Raw genomic sequence first — 26432 nt, forward strand, 5'->3', positions numbered from 1 at the left:
GGCCCTTACCACGCTCCACCCTCCAGGCCACTGTCTCTGGGTTGGGAAAAGGGTTTCTCTAACCATGAGGAAGAGCCTCCCGCTCTGGCTCCAGAGACTGAACAGCCCCTGGGCCATGACAGAGATCACGAATCGCTTTACCTTCTGTGCCCAGCGTGGGGGGAGGGGAGGTTCAGTTTCTGTCGAGCCTGGTAGAACTAACTTCACATGTCTGATGCCGCTAAAAGCACTGGCCCCTTTTTTGCCAGGGTGAATGAAGAGAACAGGCCAGAGATCAGCTGTAGACATTTATTGAATCATCTGTTGCACCGACGCTACATTGTACTTCACAGACAACTGGCCACAGGCAAAGTAAAATAAACCACAAGGGATCAGCTTCCAGGGGGCCTCCTTAATCATCCAACATACACGTTGGCAAACAGACCAGTTTACAGATTTTTACTGCAGATTTAAGGTTCCGTTTCTCTAAGTGGCATTCTGAGGCGGGGGGGGGGGGGGGGGGGGGCGGGTAGATACACAGTTGTACTTTGGTAGTTTGTCCAAGCAGGAGTCTCTCCACCTGTAAAATACCTGGCTATTCAGCGTGAGCCAGGTGGTGAAAGAATTGACGGAGCCCCTTCCTGGCGGAGCACTTGGTGTAGCCTCCAGACAAGCTGCGGCGGAGGCAGGGAGGCTGGGTCAGGGAGGCCGGGAGAGGCTCCGAGGGGCCTGGGCAGCCCTGCTGGGGAGGGCTCCTGACCTGCAGGCACCTGCTGGGAGAACTGGCGTTGTTGCCTAAGGCAGGGCCTGTGGCAAAGCGGAGGGTTAGAAATCTGAGCATCAGAAGCGGCCAGCCCCTTTCTCTAAGGCAGCGGTTAGGTGAGAAAAAGGCAACCCATCTACAGAACAGTAGCCGGGCTTAGAAACCTTATTCATTTCTTCACTTAAGTAAGCTGTGTCTGTCTCAAACTGTCATGTTCCTCAAAGCCCAGAAAATGAGGAAAACAAGAAGAGAGCATTCCCCAAGTCCAAGAAGCACAAGGTCAATGCTCTGATCACGTTACTTCCAGACTGAATCCAAAGAGTGACTCAGGCGGCAGCATAACACACTTACACAGCTGGGGGGAATTAACCCAATTCCAACTCCGTCCCAACCTCCTGCAAAGATGGGCCCAGGTAAGGGGATGAGGCTTTCCTCCTGGACAGAAGCAGGCAGCCCTGCCTTCCCCACTGAAAGGGAAAGGGGGCAACAGGGCAGTTTTTTGTTTAAAAACAAAAACAAAAACAAGACGTATGCCCTCGGCCTCGAGTCAGAGCCAGCCTGTGAGGGCAGGGACACCGGGGGCACTGGTGGCCCGGGCCCCTGCAGGGAGTGGCCAGCCCACCACCCGGCCCGCCAGTGCGAGGGGCCACCTCCTTCCCCTTCTCTCAGCCGCCAAGTACAGTTTGTCTCAGTCCTGTGCCCTGTCCCTCTCCCAGCACAGCATCTTGGGGCTGAGGACTGAAGAAAGGGGAGGCCAAGAGCACAGCTGGGCCGAAGCCACATCTCCAGAGCTTCCCAGGGGCCAGTCCCTCCCCTCTCCTGGGGAACCTCGCTCCGAATACCAACATATTTTACACATAATATCACTTGCTCTACTGCCAAAGACTGGGCCCATTCACACCACCGTGTTATTCAGACTAGCGAGACTCCTGGTTTGAATTCAGTGTTACATAAAGCAAGTTGGCCTTGCCAGGCCTGTCGCTGAGCCCCAGTTTATCCCACAGCTTTGTGCTCTCTGCAGCCACTGGACGCGGCCCAGCATCCGCTGCCTCAAGGGGAGAGCCCCCCTGCATCTCCTTCAGGGATCTATGCCTTTGTGACCAGGACTGACCACCCAAAACTCTACCCAAAGCTTCTTGATTTGAGGGGGTGACAGCGACAACAGGGGCAGGGGTCTGTGCATGACTAACAGGACGCTAAAGCAGCAGCAAGGAGAAAAAAGTAGAGGAGGTCAAGCCCTAAACCCCAGAAATCAGCGCTCGAGGGGGAACGCTGCCCCCACGGTCCCTACCGACACTGCCGAGCCCTCCCCGAGAGCCACCCGGCCTAAAGACGGCCTCGACAGGGCACGGCAAAGACACCTATCAGAACCTCCCGGAACCGAGGAGGCCAGCCGCCGCCAGACCCTCCCTGTGGGACAAGGGCAGGCCGTCACTGGGAGCTGGGGCTGTCGCCCTCGGTCAGCGTCTTGAAGTCCATGGAGAGAGCTTGTTCCTCCGCCTGGGGTGGCCGTTTCCAGTCAGCGCGAGTCAAAATGTAGAGCACAGTCACGCCAAAGCCGGCCAGCAGCAAGCCCAGCATGTTGGCCAGGACGCCCTCAGGCTCAAACGTGCTATACTTGGCCCTGCAGGGTTTGGGTGGAAGGGAGAAGCCACCCGAGGGGTCACGGTCAGGCCCAAATGCCATTCACACCAAGGCCAGAAAGCTGGCGTGGTATTCCAATCCCAGCCCCACCCGTCCCCCGCCCGGAGAGGAAAACCGCTGCTTCGCTAACTCCACAAGAAGCTGCCTCAGAAGGCAGAGGCCCAGAGAAGCAGAGGGCAGGGCTCCGTCTCCCGAGGCCCGTGGTGGCACAGGACACTCACCCAAGTTTAAACAGCAGCGCCTCCTTCAGGCCCAGCAGGGCTGTGCCCACAGCGAGCAGGAAGATGGTGGCGCCAAAGAAGATGTGCTGCGGGCGGTAGCGGCTCCGCAGAGAAAACGAAGCTCCAGGGAACAGGAAGAAGCCAAAGCCCACGAGCCACTACAAGGAAAGGCGGGGTGGTGCCGGAGACTGAGCCGGCCGCCGTCTGACCCACCCGAGGTCACCCCACGTAGGCCGTGTCCACACGCGGTCTGGGAACCCCTCCATCCACCGCTTGGCTTTCTTCATCTCAAGAGCAGGGGTGGGGGGAGCAGTAAGCGCTTTGGAGAAAGGTCCCGGCCCCGGCACTCGAGGCCTATCTCGGTTCATCGCGCTCGTACGCTTGGAAGCCCGGGCCCGTGGCCAGACACATGTGCCGCGTCAGCTGGAAGGCGGCCTGGGTCTGAGGCACCCTCGCCTGGGAGATCCTGGCTTTCGTACCCACTTGGGGATCCGAAAGCAGCGTCCAACTGTGCTAAAGCACGTCCTCCACTCTCAGGCACACGCCTGGGAAAGCGGGCCCTTCTGTGGCACAGGCGGCCCCGTCGTGGCCTCGTGCACCCCCACCCCCACCCCACCGCCATGGCTCGGAACCGCCCACCTGCACGAAGTAGAGAACAAACGCGAGGATGCCACACCAGCTGTGCAGGCTGTACAGGTCAGCGTAGCCCTTCTTCCTGTGGTAGTCGAACACCGCCACCAGGCCTGGACCGGAGAGAGGGGCCGTGTGAGGACAGGGCTGGTGGGGAGGGGAGCGGGTGAGGTGACCCAAGGGAAACCCAACCAGCCGGGACTTCTGGGATCTGGTCCCGGCTTGAGGGCTGCCAGCACCCAGGGTCCCAGCCGGGGATGCCTGGGGGGTGGGGGATCGCGGGAGGGATGGGGACGGGACCACAACAGAACCGGCGTGGAGACCAGACGTGTCAAGCGGCGACCCCCCCACCAAGTTAGAAGCAGAGGTGGGGGAAAGGGAAAGCCGTGCCCAGGAACTCACCCACCAGGGCGATGATGAACGCGAAGACGTGTAGCAGCCCGTGCAGGACTTTGGTTGTGCGTTTGGTCTCGTTCCTGAAGACACGGTAAACCAGCAGGGCTTTCAGGGAGTGAGAAAGGGAAGGTCAGGCCCGCCTGCCACAGGCAGCGAGGAGACGCAGCTTGGCTGGCAGAGGTGATCTGCACCAAGGGCTTGGCAAGGCACCCCAGCCACAGGCAGTAGGACAGGAAACAGACTCGGTGGGGCCTCGCGGGGGCCCTCAGGTAGGTGTGCCCTAGTGCCCCTGCCGCCACCACTTTCTTATCAAGTGTCCCATGTATTCTGGGCTGTGTCCTCGGTTCGTCATGCAGTCACGCTGAGGTGTCACCAAGCTTCTGAGTTCACCTCTTAGCTCTGATGGTCCTCAAATAGCCCAGTATTGAAGCTGAGCAGATACTCACTACCTTCCGCAACCAGGTTCCCTAGGTGGGGAACCCGATTCCGAAGCTAATCCCCCTCACAGGGCTGAGCCGGACAGGGCCAGGTGGCACGGGGAATGCCTCTTAGGAATCTGCTGCTGGGGAATGGCTGTCACCAGGACCGCCCCTAGGAAGAATGGGTCAAACAGATCCAGATCCAGCTTTCCTGTTACCAGAGCAGGCCACACAGAAGGCAGGGTGGGGGCCAGTCACAGGCTCACTCCTGCCCCAGAGAGGAGCTGCAGCTCTGCCAAGTCCACCATTCCCCCAACACATACACACATGCACACACACACACATGCGCACACACACGCACACTCACCGTTTTTCTTCCAACTTCAAACCACCCCTGCAGAAGCCAGCCTCAGCTCACAGCCCAGCCCCTGGGCTGCTTGCTCTACACGCACACCCTTGGATGCTCCACAAACCTCAGGCCCCTAGATTTGGATGCCTGGTGTTCCCAGGCCCCAAGCCAGCTTCCTTCCTGTCTTTTCTAGAATCTTAGATGTGTCTAAGTGCAGGAGACCCCAGGGATGATAGGGTTCCTGCAAACCGCCGCTCTCAGGAGCAAGGGTGGGACTCACCATCTCCCTGCAGGAAGATCAGGCCTATGACCATGCAGAGGGGATGCACGTTGAACTGCAGGACGCCCTGCCAGGCGATGCCACCCCTGTACAGACCGAGCCAGGCACCGGTCGTGGCCACTGCGATCAGGCCCAGCAGCTGGGAGAAAGCTACATAGTAAGGCAGCGCCCTGGGGGTGGCCGCCAGGCCTGCGTGGCTCTCCATGCTGAGGCAGCTGCTGGAGGGAAAACAGCAAAGCTCAGAGTGGCCCACAGCTTCCAGAGGCCACGTCCCGGCCTCCCGATGCCCGCTGCCCCCTTCCACCCACCTCTCCCGGCCCCTGTGCTATAGCAGTGCTTCCATCCCTTCCCGAGATTCAAGTACAGCTCAGCAGAGGTGCCCCGCTTCCCCCAGAGACAGACAGGCCAGCACCTGGCTATGAGATGCAGTGAGGGTGCAAGTGAAGGTCCTCCAGATTCAGAGGTGGGGGGACGTGCCTGTGCCTTGCATTGTTTCCCAAGGCCCTGGCTTTTCTCAGGTGGGGCTCACAGAGGAGGTTCAGAGAAGTGAGAAAATCCCTTGAAGGTACAGAGTTAGTCACGGTTTGTCCTCCAGATGGGTCACAAGTACGTCCAGAGAGAATGAGAAAGCTGACATCCCTGCACCCATGCACCCAGCGTGTGGCCGTGTGGCCGACAGAAGGAGAAATCCTGCCCTCCCCAGGAGCCTGGGTGCAGCCCCCACAGCTGCCCCCGTGCTCTGACCCTGCTTTGCCTGAAGACGACGTGGGGAACAGGAGCAGCCCCACAGCCTGCTCCCCCTGCCACAACTTCCTCCCCCGACGCTCAGGGCCCGCCGGGTCTGCACCCCTACTCAGGACAGGGAGTAGCACCTTGGCATTCAGAGCCCATGGGGTGTTTCATACACATCACTTAATTCATAGCCATCCTGTATGGGACAGTAAAGCAGGTAGTTACTGTCCCTATGCCACAGATAAGAAAGTGGCAGTTCCAGGAGGCTTGGGAAAGTCTTGCTCAGGGGTCTGTGCATGTGTGCCTGTGTGTGTGCACCTGCATGCGTGTGTACGTGTGTGCATGTGTTTGTGTGTGTGGTAAGCGCATTTCCTGGCTCCTCTGCCCAGTGCACCCCCATGTTAGCCTCCCCCAGGGTCAGGATGGCCTTCGCGCAAGCTCTTCACCCTGAATCGGATAGTTCTCCAGACCCGGAGCCCAGGCCTGGCCCACACGCCCAGTCAGGAGAGGCAGCCAGGGCACGAGGCCGGTGATGACCAAGGATGGCCTCCTCCATCTGTCTGCCTCGGTGCTGCAGGGTCCCGAGCCCACAGAAAGAGGTTCTCTGCCCACAGTGTCCTGGGCTTTCCAAGCAGCAGTGGAAACATTCCAGAGAATGACAGCAGCGCAGAGACATGGCCTAATGGGTTCTGGGTCTCCCTCTAACACCCAGCGCTTGCTGTCTCTCTCCACCCTGTACCGCTCAAGAACAAGTGTCCAGTCGGCCCGGTCTTCTACTAGTAATTGGGGAGGTCTCTTTTTACCCCCCGATTCTCTCTGCCACATCTGACAAATTTTGGCAACTTCAGCATTAAAAAAAGTTGGGGGCAGTGGCAAGTGTTACTAATACATACTCCCTACAGTAAAATACAGATTAACATATAAAGGGAAAAAATTACAACTAATCAGCATTTTCATGTGTGTCCTTACATCCTTTTTTTCTCCAAACATATACGTTCTTTTATAAAAACAGAGACATACCGATTTCTAACCTGCTTTTCTACCTTAACAGTAGATCCTGTGTATCTTTTCCTGTCCATGAATATACATTCACATCATTGTCTCAATGACAACACAAGACTGCACCATACAGCTGTTCCACACTTTAACCAAACCCCAATCCCAACTGTTCAACATTTAGCTAGCTTCCAGTTTTTCACTAAATAAACCACACCATGCGATCACCTTTGCACGTGTGTCTCATTAATTCCTAAATGAAGAAATGGAATCCTGCAGCAAGGCTATGTTCTCGTTTAGGTTTTTGACATTTTATCAAATGATCTTCCAAACACACTCCCATAGCAGGTGGGAACACCTGTTTCCAGAAGCCCTGGCAGACAATGAACCCCTATTTCTGAGACTCTTGCCACCGTCCACATCTGTCACCTTTACCCAAGGCAACTCCTACATCTAGGGCCAGTTCTGTCCTCTCCCCCAAATACAAACCCCATTTCTAGCTACCCACCACACATCTCTACCGACATCAGCAAACACTTCAAACTCCTCCGCACATCCCTAGTCAATTCATCTGCCCATCGTCGTCATAACCAAATCCAATCCTGACCTCATGCAGGTGGCCACTGAGGCTGTCCTCCTGGTCCCGACGCTGACACCTCTACAGACAGGCCACCGAATCCTCGGGGTTCTCCCTCAGGGTCCCCACCATCACTTGCCTCCTGGCCATCTTCATTGCCACCACCCCAGCCAGAGCATGGAGCTTCCACCCCAATCTCTGTACCCCTTCTAACCCGCCAGACCTGCCAGGGACAAGGACGAGGACGAGGCCAGTTCCCCAACTCATGTCCCACCTTGTGCAAACAGGGGCACCTGCCAGTGAAATGGCAACACTTGTAACACGATCCTAACTCAGTTTCCATCTGCAGCCCCGCATCTTCTCACCAAGTCCACTCAGCTTCCCTGGCTCTCACAACACTCTGCCTCACTCCCTGCGCCTCTCTTCTGGCTCCCTGCCACTCACCCTCCCCTCCATCCACCTGCCCCACAACCTAAAGGGGACATTTCTTTCTTCTCTGTCCCCACCTCTGCATCCCCAACGCTGGCCTGGAGCCCACTTACCCCGTCGGCAGTCTGCCTGCCTGCCACGAAGCTCGCCTGTGCCTGTCTGCTGTCGTGCCTCCTCCGAGGAACGCGTCCTACTCTTCCTTGGGTTTCCTGGGGATCTATTCCTCTGCCCTAACTCTAACAGGAAAAATCTACCGGAGAGAGGCTGTCCTCGGGTCACTTGTTCTCCGTCCTCCCCGCCTTTATTAGATTTATCCCCAGAGAGCCCGGGGCACAGTCAGAATCTGATTAGCTCTGAATCAGGAAGAACAGAAGGAACGTGCTCTGCGGCTGGCAGACCTGCCACAGCTTCTCCCTGCCCAGCAGAATAACCAACGACAGCAGAGGGAGCTCAGGGTCGCAAAGGGGATCGTCGCCCCTGTATCTCGGAGCTGCTCTGTGGCCGGGCAAGCCAGAGCCAGCATGTTTCCCTCCCGGCCAGTCTCCTAAGGAGGCAGACGGAAACCAGAGCAAGGTTCTCTTCAGGGCTGTGATGTTATGACTTATAAGAAATATATAGGATGGGGGCACCCGGGTGGCTTAGTCGGTTAAGCTTCTGATTTCAGCTCAGGTCCTGATCTCACAGTCTGTGGGTTCGAGCCCCGTGTCGGGCCCTGTGCTGACAGCTGAGAGCCTGGAGACTGCTTCGGATTCTGCGTCTCCCTCTCCCTCTGCCCCTCCCCCCTCTGTGCTCCTTGTGCTCTCTCTCTCAAAAAATAAATATTTAAAAACTTAAATATATATATATTTATTAAATTAAATATATATATTAATATATATTAATTTATATTAAATTAAATATATATATATATATATATATATATATATATGATGGAGCTCCTAAAACTTCTAAAGCTCCTAAAATTTCCCAAGAAAGCCCTAATGCTGTCTTCTGTTATGTTACTGAGCCCCCTAGATAACCTGTAGATGGGGGGGGGGGGTTGGGTGCCAGGGGAACTATGTGACTGAAGGCTGTACCTTTGAGTTCCACCCCTCAACCTCTAGGGAGGGAGAAGACAGCAGATTTGTTCAATCACCAATGGCCAATGATCTAATCACCCCTGTCTCTGTGCTGAAGCCTCCATTAAAATTCAAAAGGAGCTTCCAGGGGGGAGGACGGCTACCCTAGTTCCCTGGGGATAGAGGCTCCTGTGCTCTGGACCCTTCCAGACCTCGCCCTACCTACCTCTTCAATCTGGCTGTTCCTGAGTCACATCCTTTTGTCATAAACCTAATAAGTAAAATAACTCTCTGAGCTCTGTGAGCTGCTCTAGCAAATTTTCTTTTTTTTTTTTTTTTTTTAATTTTTTTCAATGTTTATTTATTCTGGGGACAGAGAGAGACAGAGCATGAATGGGGGAAGGGCAGAGAGAGAGGGAGACACAGAATCGGAAACAGGCTCCCGGCTCTGAGCCATCAGCCCAGAGCCTGACGCGGGGCTCGAACTCCCGGACCGCGAGATCGTGACCTGGCTGAAGTCGGACGCTTAACCGACTGCGCCACCCAGGCGCCCCACAAATTAACTGAACCTGAGGAGAAGGCCACGGGAACCTCTTATCTACAGCAGGTGGGTCGGAAGCACAGGTGCCAACCTGGGTTTGTGACTGGCCTCTGAAGTGGGGGCAGTCTCGTGGGCCTGAGCCCTTAACCTGCCATCTCCAGGCAGACAGTGTCAGGATGGAGTTAAATTGTAGGACCTCAGTCAGTGTCTGCTGTGAACTAGGGAAGTAGCTGGTGGCACTGAAAAGAAATCACACTTTGGAGCAGTGAGGTGACCACACGGGGGGCTCTGCCGCTCTGCATTGTACACTTCCACCCTGAACTCCCCAGGAAGGCAGACTGCTGATGCCGTCTGCACCCACCGCGGCAAAGAGCGGGGGTGCCCGCTCGTGCTGGGGGGATGCCAGGGGCCTCACGGCAGACTGTTTGTTCTCCATATCTATGAGTCTCTTACGTTCTGTCCCCCTCCCTGTTCTTACATTATTTTTGTTTCCCTTCCCTCATGATCATCAGCATTCTTTCACGGAACCTTCGCCATACAACCATGGTGAGAGGAGTGCTGTCCCCAGTCAATGCGTGAGGACACTGGGGCTCAAAGAGGATAAAGGACATGCCCCAAATTACCAGCAGCAGATAGCTGCTCATTTGTTCATCGAGCCCCTGCCGTGTGCTGGCAAATACTGCTGGACACCGGAGCTATACAGCTCAGACTTGATCCCTGCCTTCAGGAGCTTACAGACAAGTTACACAGCAGATGCAGATTTTCTTAGTAAAGGGTAGTAAGAATTCAAGCCACAAGTTCAACTCAGGCCGCCAAGAGCACTTTCCACTATACGCACGGAAGACAGTTTTCCCCACCTTAATACCTTGAGGTGGCACTCCCTGAACAGCTGGCTGTCTGGTGGCAGTGTGGCTTTGCCGAGAATCTAGGGTGGAGCTCTCATGCTTTCCAAATACTGAAGCCAATCAAGGATCCAAATGGGCATGTGCCAAAGAAGTCGCTTTGAAACAGAGCTCCAAGGAGGTCTCTCCCTGTCCCAGGCCAGTCCTCCTGTACCCCTCACCCCTCAGGAAACCATGCTCCTAAGGCGGTTTAAGCCCACCACGGCAACAAGCACCAGTGTTCCCTGGGAGCTCTCCTGGGAGCGAAGGAAGCAGGACGGGAACAGGTAGTTAAGAGAGACGGGGTGGCAGGAGGATGAGCCAGCTGCTCCATGAGATCTTCCTGTCAACTGCTCCAAAGGCAGCTCACCTGCCCCACCTGTCCTAGGGAACTAAGCATCCGGGTAATGAGGCAACCAGGAGGAAGCCACAGATAAAGGATGACCTTTGGAACTATGGAGGACCAATCCATCTCCCCCACCCTCCCTTCCAATTTGATGGTGATTTCAGCCCAAGTATGAGGGATGCAGGAAAGCTCACACCAAGCAAGACCATCCTGCCTCGGGCAGGCCTGTCTGTGCCTTGCCTACAGGTGACCCCGCAGTCCAAAAGTTCCGAGTGTGAAAGATCCAGATTCCTTCAGCAATGGCATTCACCTGTTGCCTATTCGGTTCAAGTCACTGGCAACCTATCTTTGTGCAAGGAGGGGCTGCTTCCAATTGCTGAAGAGAGACCGCATCCTACTGACTCTGGCTGGAATCCGACCCATCCACAAACACATTTTGCATGTGCAAACTTTGAAAGCAGTTGAGATTCACTCCCTAGCAAGCAAATGCCTTTGAATCAGGCCCCTTCATTTCCCAAACCAGACAGTGAGAACACTCTCTTCCCTGCCAGCTGGGTTGGCCCCCAGAACCCCGGGCCTCCTTTGTTCCCAGAGCTGAAGTGTGGGGGGCAGCATCAAGGGCCTTGAAGCTGCCACTCTCCACCCCAAAGTTCCCCTCTGCCGGGCAGACCAGAGTTATGGAAGCAGAGGAGGCTCTGATAGCCCTCAGAGCCCCTTACACAGCCACCCTCCTTCCTGTCAGAGCACAAGACGGGGGTGACAGCTCTGGCAGCTTCTGGAACTTTGGGCTGAGACAGTCACCCCTCCCCTCCCACACCAACTTGCAGTCAGACTCCACTTAATGTCATCAAAAAGGGACAGGAGATACCCGCAGGGGTTGAACGTGCTGAGAATCACTCTCCTCATGCCCACAGTTTTGTTAAAAGGCCACCAGGCCTAATCTCATTATGAGGACCAGACACTGCCCATGTCCTAGAGCCTGGAGGCAGGCAGCCTGGCCTGGCTGCAGCCCTCCTTGGCCACAGCAGGGTTTTAATTGGGTTAGGCAAGATTATATTGGGGACAGAGGTTACATCTTTTCTAAGATCTAACCAACCCTCCCTCCCCCCCCCATTGAAGGGATGACTCAATTGCCCTAGAATGCCCTAGAATGTGATGGAAGAGAAAGCAAAGTGAAGGTTGAGCTGTCAGGCAGGGCCCCAAGTAGCCCGCAGGAAGAAAGCAAAGCCTGGTTCTCCATTAGGTACAGTGGGCTTGGTGCCAGGGTTTCCAATACTTGTAGGGACCCACAAAAAATGTTATGATTTCTGCTAAAATCAGAAGGAGAAACAAACTCAGTGCTGAAGAAAATGTTTTAATTTTTAATCTGGCCTGGATTATACTTGTCTTTATACCAACACAATTGTAAGATATAGGTTTTTTTTTTAATTGTTGTAAAACATAGGGTTTTTTAAAAATTGGTATTATTTTTAGTGGAAGAAGGGTCCCAGCAAGGCAAAAGTGCCTACGACCCATGAATGCAGCTCTGGTCAAACGGATGTATTTTTAAAGCCAGCCCCTCTGCATCTGACTCTGTGGTCCTGGTCAAGCCAAGTCCCCTCTCCGAGCCTGCTTCCTCATCCACAAGATAGGGGATATCGATAGTCCCCTATCGATAGTCCCACCTCATTACTCACTGGCCTGGCAAAAAATAAGTGGGATAAATATGTAATAGCGGTTAGCAAAGTGCCTGCCACATGGTAGATACTCAATCAGATAACAGTCTGACAAAAACTAAATCTGGTCCTCATAGCACCTTGGGAAGAGTAAGGTGAAGAGTCACACACATCAGAAGTTGTTGACACAAGAGGTTTGGGGCCACAGAGAGCCAGATGGCAGCACTACCCCCTCTCATAAATCCACACTCCCCTCCGTCCACTCTCCGTCCCCCACTGGGCAGAAAACCCTGGGTCTGGGGCAGCTTTCTCCACCAATACCTTCTGGTGCTGCTGAAGCACACCGCCTTAGCAGCAGCCCAGCTCTGCGGGCCCAGGGAAGGCGGCCAGGGCGGGAAGCGGTGGGGCAGGCAGGCTCCACCTCCAAGTCCGGGAGGCTCCTCCTGCGTGGGGGTGGGGTGGCAGCAGCCCTCTCTCTATGTGGGCCTCACTTTGGCACTTACGAGTTTTCTCTCGGTATTTTCTGCCTCAAACCCAATTTCAGAAGAGAAATCAAGGTATCTAAGAGAAGGTGGCAAAGCTTTGGGATTTCTTCATTTGCTGTGAAAACAAAGGAATAGAATCCAGACATCCTGAGACGAGCTTCATTTAATGAGATTCAGAAAATCCCCAAAGACGGCCAAGTTCCGGGGTATGACGGAAGAGAGGCCACCTCGAGGAGAAAAGCTGGGGACAGGGTCTCCTTCTCTGTGGAGCCCTGGAGGAAAGAGCAGGCAGAGAGTGGAGGTGGCCCTGCCATCACCTAGGTGTCAAAGGCAGCAGGGGACCCCTTCCTCCGCTCAGTTCTGCACCCCCTGTCCCCACAGCTCAGGGGCCTACCAGGCCCAATCCAACGAGCCAGGATTTCCCAAACGAGGAACTCCTACCCTCACACCACTAAGCTGCGGATGTTCCAGAACAAGGAAGGGATCTCCTAGCTAGCCATTTCACACACACACACACCCCCCCCCCCCCCCCACGAGGAGAGAGGCGAAGCTGAGGGAGGGCCCGCCACCAGCAAAGCAGTTGGGCCCCTTTCCGGTTTCAAAAGAACAGTCGTGGCAAATGGTGGTTGATCCACATCTACCCCAGCTCGTTTCTAGAACGTGGCAAAATATCAGCCGTGAGCCCACTGACAAGCGTGGGGTCACCTGCCGCTCGGTTCTAACTTCCGCAGACTGGCACGGAGGCTGAACCAGGGCCAGAGGCCGGCAGCTCCAGCAAGGAGCACGGCCAGCTCTTTCACCTCCGGCCCAGCCGCGTGGGGCTCGGGAGCAGCTGAGGTGAGGTGAGCGGCGGGTGCGGTGGCGGAGGAGGGACTCGCGGCGGCTCGGCGCGGGGGGCGGGCCCATCCCGCTGCGGGCGCACCTGGGCCCCCTCCCCGACTCCGCGCGGGGGCTCGGCTCGCACCCACCCGCCCCGGCCGCCTACCTGGCCGGGCGCCGGGCCCGGAGCTCGTCCCCGCCGCGCAGCGCCCCACCGCGGACCCACAGGCGAGCTCCCCACGCCGCGCCCCGGCCGCTCAGCCGGTTCCGGCGGCCGCGCCCGCCGCGGAGCTACGGCGTCTCCATGGCGACAGGGCGGCGGGTGGGGCGCAAGGCGGGCGGCGCGGCGGGGGTCACGCTGAGGGCAGGGGGCGTCGGAAGCGCTTCCCTCACGTGCCCGCGCTTACTGCAGGGCCCGGCCGCCACTGATGCCCAGGTGTCTGGACGCGGCCCCGCCAGGTCCCGGGCCCCGACCTTGACGCCGCGTGACAGGGACTGCGGCGCAGGGCGATGAGGGGTGACAGCCGCGGCCACCGTGACCCCGGCCTTCTGGACCCGAGCTCGGGTAACCTCCAAAATCCGGGCCTCGCGACCCGGCCTACGGGAACCCCGCGTTCAGGGACGCAAGGGGGTCTGCGACCCCGTGGGTGTGGCGGCCTCCTGCCCAGGCCTGACGCGGAGGCCGCGGGCGCGGCTGGGGGGGGGGGGGGGGGGGAGGGCGCTGCGGAGTGGGGACCGGGACCCGGGAGGGGGACTGAGCCCGGGAGACGACGGAAGGGGCTGCAGGCCGGAGAGCAGCGGCCGGGCCTCGGCCCCGGGTTCGCGCTTCCAGATTCCCTCCCTCCCCCTCTTCACTCCCACCACCTTCCCCTCCCCCTCGCCCCGCCCCGGGCTCAGGTGGCCACTAGGTGTCAGACACGGCCCGGGCCTGGGCCCACGCTGCAGCTTCTGCAGCTCTGGGGGAACACACCTTCTTCCTCCTTGCCCCGAGGGAGATGTCACCGTACGGAAGACTGGACTCACCCCTTCCCCAGTACCACCCTCCCGAGAGACACACACACACACACACACACACACACACACACACACACACACACACGGTGACTTTTCCTGCCCCCCTTTCTCCCGGGGCTTTGTCTGAGACTGACTACCCACCCCCAGGCAAACCAGCCTAAGGATAAATACCAGTTCTCACCAGCCGAAGGCCTAGACCTTGCCAGCGGCAGCCTTGCCTGTCCCAACAGCTAAGAGAGGAGGATGCCAAGGCCAAGGCTGGGGGCCAGCCCCTACCGCAGCCCCTGTTCAGGAAATGCTGTGGGTAGATAACAAGTCCAGCTCAGACTTCTTACAAGCTCAGAACAAAAGGTTCTTTCCTGTCAGATGCCTGGCAAGACTTACCAAGAGCCTGGGGGTAGGAGGGAAATGGGGTTTCCTCCCCTGGAGATGTAAAAGAGATACCCCTCCCCCACATCGTGGCTCCCCCTCTCCCTCCCTCTACCTCCCACACTGTGGGCTTCCCATGGGCAGTGTCCAGAGGCTCCTGGCGGACCCTGGCCAAGCGGGGCCTTGGAGATCTAATACCCCCTCACAGAGACAACATACTCTCAGGCACATAGCAGAACACCCAAGGGTGCCCACTGCCCTGGGCACACCTAATAATGGGGCAAACACAGCAGGTCCCACCCCTCAGAGTGACCAAGCTTAAACCTGCTACAGCATAAATTCGTTTCGAGTAACTTTCCAGTTGGAGGGAGTTAATGGACATTTTAAATTAAGAAACAGCTTCCTTAGCGTGCCAACAGGCAAACAGCAGGCAACAAATGCTCTGTGTGTTAAATGTGGAACTGAGCCATTTCCCATTGTTTAGCCTGTATATCTGGGCTTAGAGGAGGAGAACTGGAGTGGGCAGGGTGGCACAGAGGAGCAGAGCCTGCTGGGAACTCTGTGATTTGAGTGCTGAGCTTCCCAGTATAAGGCTTTCAGCCCCTTCCAAAGCTGGGAGAGATGCCTGCTGAGGCAGGAAGGGGCCCCTTGGGTCCTTCTTCCCCCTGCCCCCATGGTCCATGGCCCTGGGCTGCGGCATTTCCCTCTCAGAAGGGAGAGCATACCCTGCCAGCAGTGTTCTCAGAGGTCTGCTTAAAGTGGGGAAGGGGTGGAGGTGGTGCTCTGAGTGACATAAGGTGCCTCCATGGGGAGCAACCACACAGGGACTTAGCTCTAGGGGCTCATGGCTCCTCTCAACCCTTTTAAAGAGCAGATGATCCCACCAAACTGCTGTCAAGCACCAGAATCCCCAACCCAGGATGGCAGACATCCCCCCCCCCCCCCACTCCCTGCTGTCCCCACACCCCCTGCTGCTGAGACTGCCGCCACAGAAGCTAGAGAAGCTTCCACCCTACAGCTGGGGGCAGAGGTGGGTAAGAGCAGGCTGGCAGAGCGGCACAAAGGCCCCTTCTTGAGGACTGAGGATGCAGTCCAGGGCATGCTGCATGCAATCCCGTCCCTGCCGGCATTCACAAAGCCACCACCAGACTCACCAGATTCACTCCCACCTCAACTTTGGAGTGCGCCAGTCATCACTTGGTTCATTCTTTCAAATCTCAGCTCCTAAGACAGGCCTTCCCTAACCATCTGATCCAGCAGCTGGAGTTGAGGTTGTGATGTAGGGAGAGACTCTGTGTTAAGTGTGTCCGTGACAGCTCTGGGAAACCACACCTGGCATTCACCTTGTTCTTTGGCCAAAAGCATTTAAAGAGCAGGAAGAACCAAGACAGTGAGAATACCTCATGAATAGGACCTCAGAGTCCCACCGGCACCTGGCTGATCGGGGCTGCCCTTACTAGGGCTTCCAGATTGAGAAAGATGGATTCCCAGTTAAATTTGAATTTAATTTTTTTTTTTTTGGCATAAGCATGCCTCACTTCATGTAACATAGTAAAAATGTGTTCATCATTTATTTGAAATTCAAATGTAGCTGGGTATCCTGTATTTACCTGGCAAGCCTACCTTGCTCCTGTTTGGGAAAGACAGGAGAGGGGCCTCCTGGCCATTCTGGCCCCTCCCAGCAAAGCTTCCCCATCCCCAACAGGCTGAAACAGCTAGTTTACTCCTCAGCACGTGCTGCAGACAGAGGCCTTAACCTTGGGCTGCAGAGAATACAAAAGGCATAGGAGACCGGGCTCCCCAGGCCTAAGGTTCTGCAAAATGCACCCAGAATTCGTTCGCTCTTTACAAGAATTTTTATCAGGTCCCTTCAGTTTGCCAGGTGCTGGGTGATGCTGGGAATGTATCCGTGAACATGACAGGCACAGCCCTTTCTCTCAGACCTTAGTGCGTAGAAAAGGTGCTTACCCCAGATATGAGGGTCAAGGAAGGCTTCTGGGGCCTGGGACATCAACTCAGAGAGCTACAGGACAAGCAGGGGTTAACATGGCAAAGGGACAGCAGGGAGAGGGCAAGAAGGTCCTGGCCAAAGACACAGCTAGAGGGACTAGAGCATTCTGCAGGAAAGAGGAGGTGGCCTAACTAGTTCCCCCTCAGGGCTCCTGGGCCACTGCCAGGATCAACATGCCTGAACCAAAGCCTGCACCAGTTCTGGGAGGTAAGCCTTGCCTTAGGATGGCAAATAACTGAAAGACACATACCCTGACCAGTATACAGAGGTGGGAGCAGCCTACTGCTGGGGGTGGCACCTTCAGGCCCACTCCCTGAGGAGCTTGCTCCAACTTCCTTGAAAAGAAAACTAGTCTGAGTCTGAAAGCACATGGCTACTTTGATGAGCTTAAAATGGAACTATACTCACTTGGAGAAAAACCTATCTTGCAGCTTTGGGGCAGCAGCCCCAGCAGGAGCAGCCAGAGCGTCCAGCGGAGCAGCAGCAATGGGGAAGGAGTGGCAGCGAGGCAGGGGACTGGCCACTGATGAAGAGAGTGAGTCACCTGGGACCTCCAGAATTCCAGGGGATTGGGCTGAGGGACGTCACAGGCTGTGGGGCCCAGGCTGACCCCCAAGGTGGTCCAGTCTAGGAAAGCAGGATTCAAGACAGACAAGAACAAAACCTGCTCACAAACCAATGTAACCCTGCAGGATGGACAGAGAAGCGGTGACGGTCAGGAGAGTCAGGCCAGCTTTCACCTCTGCCGGGCTCTGAGGGACAGGACGTGGGTTGGATAGGCAGTGGGGACCAGCCTGGTGCAAGAGGTGGCACGATGGCACCGGGTGCCCGAGGTGGGAGGCGATGGAAGGGGTGGGCTTTCCAACCTCTCTTTGTGTTTGTGTGCAGCCCCCTGGGGGAGGGAGGGATCCGCAGGACGTGTTTCCCCTTCTTCCCTCCCTCTCTCCCTTCATTCTTCCTTCCTCCCTCCCTTCCTACTCTTCTTCCCTCCCTTCTTTCCCTCTCTTCTCTTCCTCCCTTCCTCCTTTCCCTTCTACTCCTTCTTTTCCTTTCTTTCAGCAAAGGTTTATTGGGCACCAACTTGTGTCAGGCACTGTTCCGGGCCCTGGAGAAATAGTAAGCGATAAAACAGAAGGTCCTGCTTTTATGTGACTTACATGAAGTGGGGGCATCAGATAATCGAAAAGGAAACTAACAACACATATACACACGTACATGTAAATGTACACCGACACACAGACCTGATTGTGTGTAGCAACAAGTGTTATGAAGAAAATAAAGCAGGGGAAGGGCTGGAGTGTCACAGGACAAAGACTCTGAGGAGAGAGGGGTAGAGGTGCAGGCCCTATGGAGATGTAAGGGAAGGTAAGTCCAACAGATGGAAGAGGGAGGAAGGGCAAAGGCCCTGAGGCAAGAATGTGCATGGTCATCTCCATCCTGCCCTACCCTCTAACACTATCTTCCCCAACAGAGGAGAAACTGTATACAGAGTAGAAAACAGCAACGTAAACAGGTTCTCAGGGAGAGCAGAGGGTGAAGGTGTAAGGTGTGTAGCGGGGACCCCGCAGCAATTCCCGGGGTGTCTAAGAAGTGTCCATAGGCTCATGGTTGTAGTTGTATCCGATTACTGGTCATGTCCTTCACTCAATGGAGAATCTGGACATAGGGTCACAGTCAGTGAGGCACCGCCAAGCCCCCCTTGTCCAGGCTGGCCTGAGCAGGAGGCATGGGAGCCCAGCCCCAAGACCTCACTCCCCTGGGCCAGCCCTCCCCTTCAGGAAGAAGACATGAAGAGGTGCGTGTCCCAGTGGTGTCTTCAGTCCCCACCTCCCTGCTGTTCTCTGTGAGTAGGCCAGTCTGTCAGTCAATCAACAAACACTGAAGACCTGCTATGTGAGTGCTAGGGGCGTCCGTTGTGGAAAGCAAGAAAGACCCCAAGGAGCAAGTGTGTGAGCCTGGGGGTGAAGGGTGGCCGGAGCCTTGGGTGTTGCCAGCAGAGGCGTGGGGAGGGAGGGGATATGAGGCTGATAATGATAGCCACCTCATCAACTCCACAAACCAGCCATAAACTGCAGACCCAGGACTCTTGCACTTTGTTCCAAGCCCTCGAAAGCTCTGAGTTCTCATCTTGACTCTGAAAGCCATGCTGACTCTGGATCCATCCCCCCTGGTTCTCGGCCAAGCCTCTCATGACAGGAGAGCAGCAAGGGAGTGGGGGCCGCTCTGAGCTCAAAGTGCAGGATGACCAAGCCATGGCCCAGAAGATGCCCCAGTGTGACCTGGGCGGAGGCTCAGGCAGTGTTCCCCAGTGGTGGCTTTATGGCCGCCCTCTCCAAGTCAGACGTCAGCTGAACACAGAAGAGCCAAAAAGGGGGGCACTCATATAAGGCACTGTCTCTGATGAGTGCACAAAGGCTGGTGACTCTTCCAAGGTTATAACAAGTTAGCAGCACACCTGTCCTAAGTCAAAGGCTTCACTTAACCCTGGCTCCACCCCTCCCACCTCCGTCCTGTACACTCCTCTTGGCCTTGGCCATCACCTACCTGGAGTGCTCCTATCAGGCCAACTGGTCCTTGTCAAGAGCAGATTAGATTTGAAGGCACCTCGACCTTGGCTCAGAACCTCCCTTACCCAAGAAGCCATGTTCCTTTGATTCCTCCCACCCAGTGGGAGACCCTAACAAGTGGGCTGCTACCAGGGAGAATCATACCCCCCAGCTGGTCCCCCAGTTTGGATTGATCCTTGTCTCTTGCCTCATCCCCTGCTGTGGGCCAGTCATACCTCTTGCTCTAGCAGGGATGCAAGGGCCCCTTTCCCAAGGGGATCCAAGGGGCCAGAACGCCTCTCCTGCTGTTACTGCAGCAGGTGGCTCTGGGTAAGCTTCCTTCAAAGTGTCACCCTAAAGTTCAGGGCCCAAGAGTGTTGCCCAAGGGCTGGCTCACAGGTTCCAGAACCTAAAGCTGTATCTTTAGAAGGCATAGATTAGATACTACTTGGAGTCTTTAATAAGTCATCCATCCCAACGTATCATTACTATGAAGTGATAGCCCTTCAGAGGTTCAAGGGCAGTGTCAGGTCCTGACACTGATGAGACTTTGAGAACTCTCATGTATTCTGAGTTTTTCTCCTCATCCAAGGGCCTCTCCTCATCTGGTAAATCCAAGCACCATTCAGGGCTTTTTAGACGGAGGGCTCAGTCCTGGCTTCACTTCCCTGTAGAGTCAAGACCCAGCTGCACCTGCTTGCCTAGACAGCTGTACACAAGCAGATGTGGTGGCCCCATATGAATGAGCTCAGCTCCTGGGCTTTGCCACGCCCCCTAGATGACCAGGCCCACTGCAGAGCCTGGCCCCAGGCAGGTTCCTCCATGGAGAGGCTTCTCCCCGGAAGCCCTTCACCCTTCTTGCAAAGCTGCCCATCAAAGGAGGTCTGCTAAGATAGAAGGGTCTCAGCTCACATTCTTTCTTCCTCCTGTTCATGTTAGTCAACCCCCCTCACTCTCAAGGTGAGGGGGTTACCAGGTGGCCTCTGCCTGGCCACAGAAGTCCACTGCCACCTACCCCTCAACATGAGACTTTCTGTCTGACATCTGCATAAAAGGCCTCTCAAGAGGTCCTTCCTAAAACAAACTACTACAAAGTAACTGAACTAAAAACGAAATGGCATCTTCTTCCCTAGGGGTCCCTCCTCTGACGCATCTTTGGTGCCTTAAGGGAGTTTGTTTATTGAAGGGCTGTCAGGGACCAGGGTGCTGCCTGGGCTGACAGCAGGGCTGGAGGCCCCTCAGGAGTCCTGAGCATTCAGAGGACTTTGTCAGGGCCCTGGACTTACTAGAGGCGAGGGGTGGACCCTGAAGTGAATTTGCCTCCTGTGCTCTGGGTCCCACAGTGAGGACTGTGTCAGAGCCAGCAGGCAGGTGCCTCTCCCCCAGCCCAGTGGCAGGCTCGCCGGACCCCCAGCTCCAGCCTCCCACTGCCGCCACTCTGGTGGCAACTGCCCCCCTTCTCTGTGCGTGCCCCATGTTTGTCTCTACTGAAACAGACCTTGTTTCACTTCTCTCTGCCTCTCTCTCTCTCTCTCTCTCTTTCTCTCTCTCTCTCTCTCTCTCTCTCTCTCTCTCTCTCTCTCTCTCTCCCCCTTCCCTCTCTGCCTTCCTGTCTGACCTGAGGTTCCCTGGGCTGCTGGGAGGCAGATGATAATCTCCAGCACTTCAGAGTGTGGGCAGTTTCCTGACCCCTCTCTGGGAACAACGCTTGAGATACACACAGCTGCAGGAAGGCACACACGGGGCCCTTAGTGCTTTAGGGACAGTAGGATGCCACAGCCCCCAAGCACCTGAGCTCCACACAGAGGGGGCTGGGGAGGAGTCACCGTCACCCAGTCAGGCCCTCAGGGCAGGAGAGGGATGGCAGTGCCGAAGTCCAGGCAGGCATACAGGCTGACCGCTGCAGCCAGCGAGCCCTGGGCGCCCCCACAGCCCCTCACTGCCACCACAGCCGTTCCTGCTGCCAGGGAGGTTGGAATCGATTCGTTCTAGTCAGGATCTCAGCAAACCTGCTGTGTACGTGGGAGGCCGCAGCTGCACCAGGCTCTAGAAATGTATGAGGATGCCCAGTTTCTACCGCCCAGAGCTCCATGGGGAGACATGTGAATGACCACAGTCCTACTCACCGAATACTGTGCTGAGTGCCAAGGCCTTGCTTTAGGAACAGAAGGGCAGGTCGGGCCTGGAGGGACGATGGCTGATGAGCAGGTGATGGGAGGAGGGGGGACATTGCAGGCAGGAGTGAGAAGCAGGAAAGACCCCGGGGCCTGAGAGCTCAGGGTCTGCTTGATGTGCCAGTGGGCAGCTTGCACAGACTGCTGAGTCGGGAGAAAGATGGAATCTGACTGGAGTTGCAAACACTTTAGTTCACCCAGTAAAGACTTTTTTCTTAAATATGCCTTTTTCTCACATACACCATCTTAGGAAAGAAGTAATATTTTAACTACCAAAAAAAAACGAAAACAGAAAGGATATTTGGATTAAAAGATATTGTGACCAATAGGACCAAAACAGGACAGCTGGTGACTTGGCTAATATATGCCGATTGGCTTTCTATATCTGACTGTTCTTGTCCCACCCCCTTTCTTGCTGACTATTAAACACTTTATCAAGGCCAGAGCTGCCACCAGTGAGCCTCTGGGAGCATTGATACCTGTGGAGGTAGGGCCAGAAATGAGGATGTGGAGGAGGCAGGGGGAGGAAGGACCTTGGACTTCACTCCAAGGAGCGTGGATTTTATCACTCAGCTGAAGCGTGGGGAAGGGTTTTGCAAACGGATGCTGTTTTCAGGTTTGTGCTTTAGGACAAGTATCCATTCCCAGGCTGTGTGTGAGAATGGGCTACAGAGAGAGAGACTGAGGATGAGAGCAGAAGGGAGGGCCTGCGAGAGATGCTGAGGGTCCGTAGGTGGGACAGTGGCAGTGGGTCTTAGAGAGGGCTGGGCACTGCAGTGAACAGGTAGGGCAAGAGGAATGCACAAAGCCAGGAAGTGGCAGGTGTCATGCCTGTGTATGTTCATGCCGGGACGGCAGCAGATGTCACCTCACCAGGAGCAAAACCAGGAGAAGTGGGTTTAAGATTTGGGGTTAAAAATAAGAACATCTAAAGGGTATGGCACTTGACACATCCCACAAAAGTGGACGGAGACAGCATTGTGGAGCGGAGAGAAGGAGGGGACAGTGGAGTGGCTCATGGTGGCACTTACCCGACTTTGCATTTGGCCTCCATCACTTGTGTGACCTTAGTCAACTTACTAACCTTTTTGTTAGTAAAAAGTAAAAACCCTTCATTTCCTCTCCTGTACAATGGGAATCAAATGTAGCTAAGCCATAGGATTGCTAGGAGGTTTGAATGAATTAAGATATGTAAGGCACTTAGATGCCCGGCTCAATGGACGTGGCCTGATTTTGTACACTGTCGTATCTCTAGCACCCACATAGCACCCGCAGCATAGAAGGGCCATTAATGTTGGTGAAAGGGAGGAAGGAGGCGTGACTGGGGCAAATGCCAGGCCTGGCTTCGCAGAAGGACAAGGGTCTGGGACAGTACTTTGAGTGTTCCCGAGTCCTCTCCAGGCAGCCCTCACTTGCCTCTCCCACATTCACCAAACAGTGATTGAGATAGAAAATTTGGTGGGCTTGGGGAGGGGGAGGGACTCAACACCTCCTGAAGTTCTCTTGGGTGGGTGTCCTGTGGGGCGCAGCAGCATCTCGACACCCAGAAGGCAGGCAGAGCAAAGGGGCAAAGGATCCCGTGGAGGGTGAGTGGACCCACAGCAGCTGTGGGAGTGAGAAGAGCTGGCCCCTCCAGTCGCCCACCTCCTCACACCAAAGGACCAGCACCCTCCAAAACCAGGTCTTCATCTCCTTTCCCTCCCACCATCCAAACCTGCTTCTGGAATGTTCCCCTCCTAGGAACATGTCACCCCCCTCACCTCCTCCTCCACCTCCCCTCAACCAGTCAGCTCCTGCCTCCTTTCATCCCCACCTCCCTTGGCGCACACTGAATCTACCAGTTCCCTCAGTCTCTGGGGGGCCCTAGGCCACTGTCTTCTCCTGTCACCTCTGCACGTTTGCTAGCCACATCTTCACTGGTGGCTCTGAAATAGGTTTGTGGTCAGGGCACTGCCCAACCCAAAGCCTTCCTGAGGAGGACGTCTGACTGCCCGCCTCAGCTTTGGCAGCCTCAGCCTGCTTTTCCAGCCTCTGCTCACCTCCTAGTGCTGACCAGCATAAGTTTGTTCCCTCCACTTCAAATACGAGCCTTCTGACAGCTGGTCTGACCAACCCCTACCCCTTCTTTCAGGGCTCAGCCCAAGCGACACCCCTAGCCGGGGCTCAGGACCCGTCACGTCTTGGATCATCCAAGATCATCCAGGTAGTCTGTGTTGATGAGACCATCTCTAGCACAAGCACAGTGGTCTCAGGAGAAATGTGCAGAGGAACAAGTGAGAGAAAGAAAAGTAAAGAGACATTTTTAATGAAGACCAGGCAAGATTAGGCAATAGGAGACAGGACAGATATGAGTCAAAGATTACTCAGATGTTCCTAGCCTGGGGGGTGGAGACGGGTCATCACTGTCCACAGCTATGGAGCTGAACTTCACCCGGGGCCCCGAGTGAAGAAACGCCCCTTCCCCTTGGTCCTGCTTCCTGGGAGTCAGGGCCCTGACACCCCAAAGGCAGAGTGTAATAGAGACAGGGTCCAAGGATGCTTACTTGCCACAGCGCATTGTCCTTGGAATGTCAACTTTGAAAACAAAAACAAAAAACGATAGCTTGTTTATTAAATTTGTGCTTGACATGAAGCTACAGGGAGACGTGAACGCTAAGACAACTTTCTCCAAAGGGAGGAGTGCTGAGCCCAAGTGCAGAGGAGTGAATTCTACAGATACTCTGCATTTTAGAAGGTGAAAATGCACATAAACAAAGTAATTTTTCACATGAAAAAGATCTGAGGGTTTTCACCAGCTCTCAGGGTCGGTGTGAGCCACAGAGCTGACAGGGCTTCCAGAACTGTCAAGACACTCTGCAGCTGCACCAATAGACTCAAGTTAACTGGATCAGGCCCCCCTCTGCACCAGTTAGACCAGCCCTGAAGCTTGCCTCAAACAAGGGCATGCTGTTCACAAAAGATGCGGAAAATCTGCAGTCTGTTCACAAGAGGGTGACCAAGTGCAGAGGAATCTGGAAACCATCTCTTCCCAGGAATCAGTGAAGGTGCTGTATTTCTTCTGGAGAAAAGGAGACACGGATAGACCTGGATGCTACTTCTCATGTTAGAGAGTGGTCATGTCAAAGACAGAAAAGCCTCACTAAGTGTTTCTCTAGAGAGCAGCGAGGAACAGCAAGTATAAATGATGAGGCGGGAGACAGAGTTAGCATAAGAAACAGTTTCTAACAACTAGAGCAGTCCAGCCCACCAAGGTAGTGAGCTTCCTGGCCCTGGAAATGTTTAAGTGGGGGCAGGGTGATGTCAGGGCTACGTTAGGCCTCGCTGGCAAGCGAGCGGTGGTTCCCAACCATTTTTCCCCTCCCAAGCATCCCACTGTTAAGGAATGCCATGTTTTGAAATATTGTATCTGTTTAATAAACTATACTGCTTCAAAGTAAAAGTTATCCCATTTTAATAGTCGAAAACCTCTATACTGTCAATCATCTGATGCTTAGGCAGGTGAAGCCCACTGAATAGAGGAAGAAGTGCTCAGCTTTGGGGGGCTGGAAATGCTTCTAAGAAGAGGAGGTGTGCCTTTCAGCCAGAACTCCCTCTTCCAGCAAGGTGCCAAAATGACCACAAAGGGAAGGAGGAGAGGCACAGGTAGATGTTCTCTAGGCCTTCTAGAAAGCATGGAGTTGGTCCTTTGGCCACCTACATGCAAGTCTTTAAGAAAGGTAAAATTGTAGACATCAAGGGAATGGGCACTGTTCAAAAAGGAATGCCCCACAAATGTTACCATGGCAAAACTGGAAGAGCCTGTCGTGTTTCCCAGCATGCTGTTGGCATTGTTGTCAACAAACAAGTTAAGGGCAAGATTCTGGCCAAGAGAATTAACGTACGTACCGCGCATATTAAGCGCTCCGAGAGCCAAGATAGCTTGCCGAAATGTGGGAAGGAAAGTGAAAAAAAGAAAGAAGCCGAAGAGAAAGGTACCTGGGTTCAACAGAAGCGCCAACCTGCTGCACCCAAAGACACATTCTCAGGGAGAACGGGTGGAAAAGACCCTGAGGCACCAGAACCTGTTCCATAAGAATTCATGGTTTAATAGGTGTAAAAATAAGTAAGTCAATAAATAAAAGACCTCTGGACTGGTTTAAAAAAAGGGAGGTCATGCCAGAGCTGGGATTTGCAGAATAACTTGGGGTTCTGTGAGCCAACAGGGGGATGGTCTGTGGGGCAGGGAAAGACTCAGGTACAGAAAAAGCTCCAGAATACATCACTGACTACAAAGTGGGGCTGCCATGAGGCTGGGGCAGGAGGATGCAATTAAAAGGGATGTCCGTGCTCTGCTCTGGAGCTTGTCATTCAGTAGGGGCCAGGCTGGGGCTTCGACCAGGAATGGGGCATGATCTACAAGGAGTGAAGAGGTGCTAGCCAAAAAGGGAGAAAATAGACAAAATCCAACTACTTTAGAAGTAAGACCTTCTGTGATCAAGAGACACCCCAAGGAAATGCAAACAAGTCACAAACTGGGAATTATATCTGCAGCACATTTAAATGACAAAGGACTACTAGCCAGTGTATTTGACCAACTGTATCAATCAAGAAGAAAAAGGAAAAAACTAAATGGGCAAAGGAAACAAACAGGAATAGCACAGAAGGGGGAGCACAAATGTCCCCTAAACACATGAAGAGGTGTTCAACCTCATCAGCAACAAGGGAATGAAAATATGTCCTACCCAGAGAACCGGAGCACATGTAAAAATTGGACAGTAGTAAGTGTTGGTGAATATGCAGAGCAACGTGGGAGCTCTCATCCAATGCTGGTGAGAGTGCAAATCAGTGCAAGTATTTTGGAAAGCAGTTTGACATTGGGACTCCCTTGAACTTTTGCATGTGAACATCTGCATACCCTTGACTCAGCAATTTTACTCCCAGTATATTCCCTAGAGCAATATTGCTCAATGAGGACCAGTTTCGTTTTTGTTTTAATTTTCAATCTGCTGGGGGAACAATACTTTCGTAAATTATAATGAGAATGAATTTCTAAAAAATGAAGCGAAAAAAAGACCTATAATATACAAGCCCTGATATTTTATTCAATTCAACATGCATAAAGTTACTTACATATACCAA

General features: G+C 54.6%; 2 protein-coding genes across 11 annotated transcripts in view; one reads left to right on the forward strand and one right to left on the reverse strand.

The window, feature by feature from the left end:
* Positions 1 to 274: 274 nt before the first annotated feature.
* On the reverse strand, positions 275 to 14459 carry LOC125151398 (transmembrane ascorbate-dependent reductase CYB561). Of its 4 annotated transcripts, XM_047832327.1 has the most exons (7): positions 13367 to 13543; positions 12218 to 12496; positions 4682 to 4899; positions 3640 to 3738; positions 3247 to 3350; positions 2608 to 2765; positions 275 to 2366 (listed from the first exon to the last, which is right to left on the reverse strand). In XM_047832327.1, exons 3-7 carry the CDS (start codon positions 4884 to 4886, stop codon positions 2174 to 2176), a joined length of 759 nt encoding a protein of 252 aa, XP_047688283.1. In that variant the 5' UTR covers positions 4887 to 4899; positions 12218 to 12496; positions 13367 to 13543; the 3' UTR covers positions 275 to 2173. The 4 variants fall into 4 exon arrangements, with proteins under 4 accessions (XP_047688283.1, XP_047688284.1, XP_047688282.1 ...); XM_047832328.1 differs by lacking the exons at positions 12218 to 12496; positions 13367 to 13543 and adding an exon at positions 14396 to 14459; XM_047832326.1 differs by lacking the exon at positions 12218 to 12496 and having other exon boundaries at positions 4682 to 4896; positions 13367 to 13541.
* Positions 13081 to 26432, forward strand: part of LOC125151396 (angiotensin-converting enzyme) — a 42468-nt gene continuing 29116 nt past the window's right edge. For 2 of the 7 annotated variants that reach the window (XM_047832313.1, XM_047832321.1), the window contains exons 1-3: positions 13081 to 13218; positions 13613 to 13765; positions 17026 to 17129. The gene's annotated coding sequence lies outside the window, so the exon portion shown is untranslated. Of the gene's footprint in view, positions 13224 to 13612; positions 13766 to 17025; positions 17130 to 26432 lie in introns of all 7 variants that reach the window. The other 5 variants (XM_047832314.1, XM_047832318.1, XM_047832315.1 and 2 more) reach the window with 5 other exon arrangements.

Source organism: Prionailurus viverrinus, chromosome E1, assembly GCF_022837055.1.
Source record: "Prionailurus viverrinus isolate Anna chromosome E1, UM_Priviv_1.0, whole genome shotgun sequence".
NCBI classification, from domain to species: domain Eukaryota; kingdom Metazoa; phylum Chordata; class Mammalia; order Carnivora; family Felidae; genus Prionailurus; species Prionailurus viverrinus.

Coding starts and splice junctions, on each gene's coding strand:
- LOC125151398 (XM_047832328.1), bottom strand. CDS start 4,886: ATGGAGAGCCACGCAGGCCTGGCGGCCACCCCCAGGGCGCTGCCTTAC. Junction 3,739..4,681: donor GATCTTCCTGCAGGGAGATG/GTGAGTCCCACC, acceptor ACTCCCTGAAAG/CCCTGCTGGTTTACCGTGTC. Junction 3,351..3,639: donor GTTCATCATCGCCCTGGTGG/GTGAGTTCCTGG, acceptor TCTCCGGTCCAG/GCCTGGTGGCGGTGTTCGAC.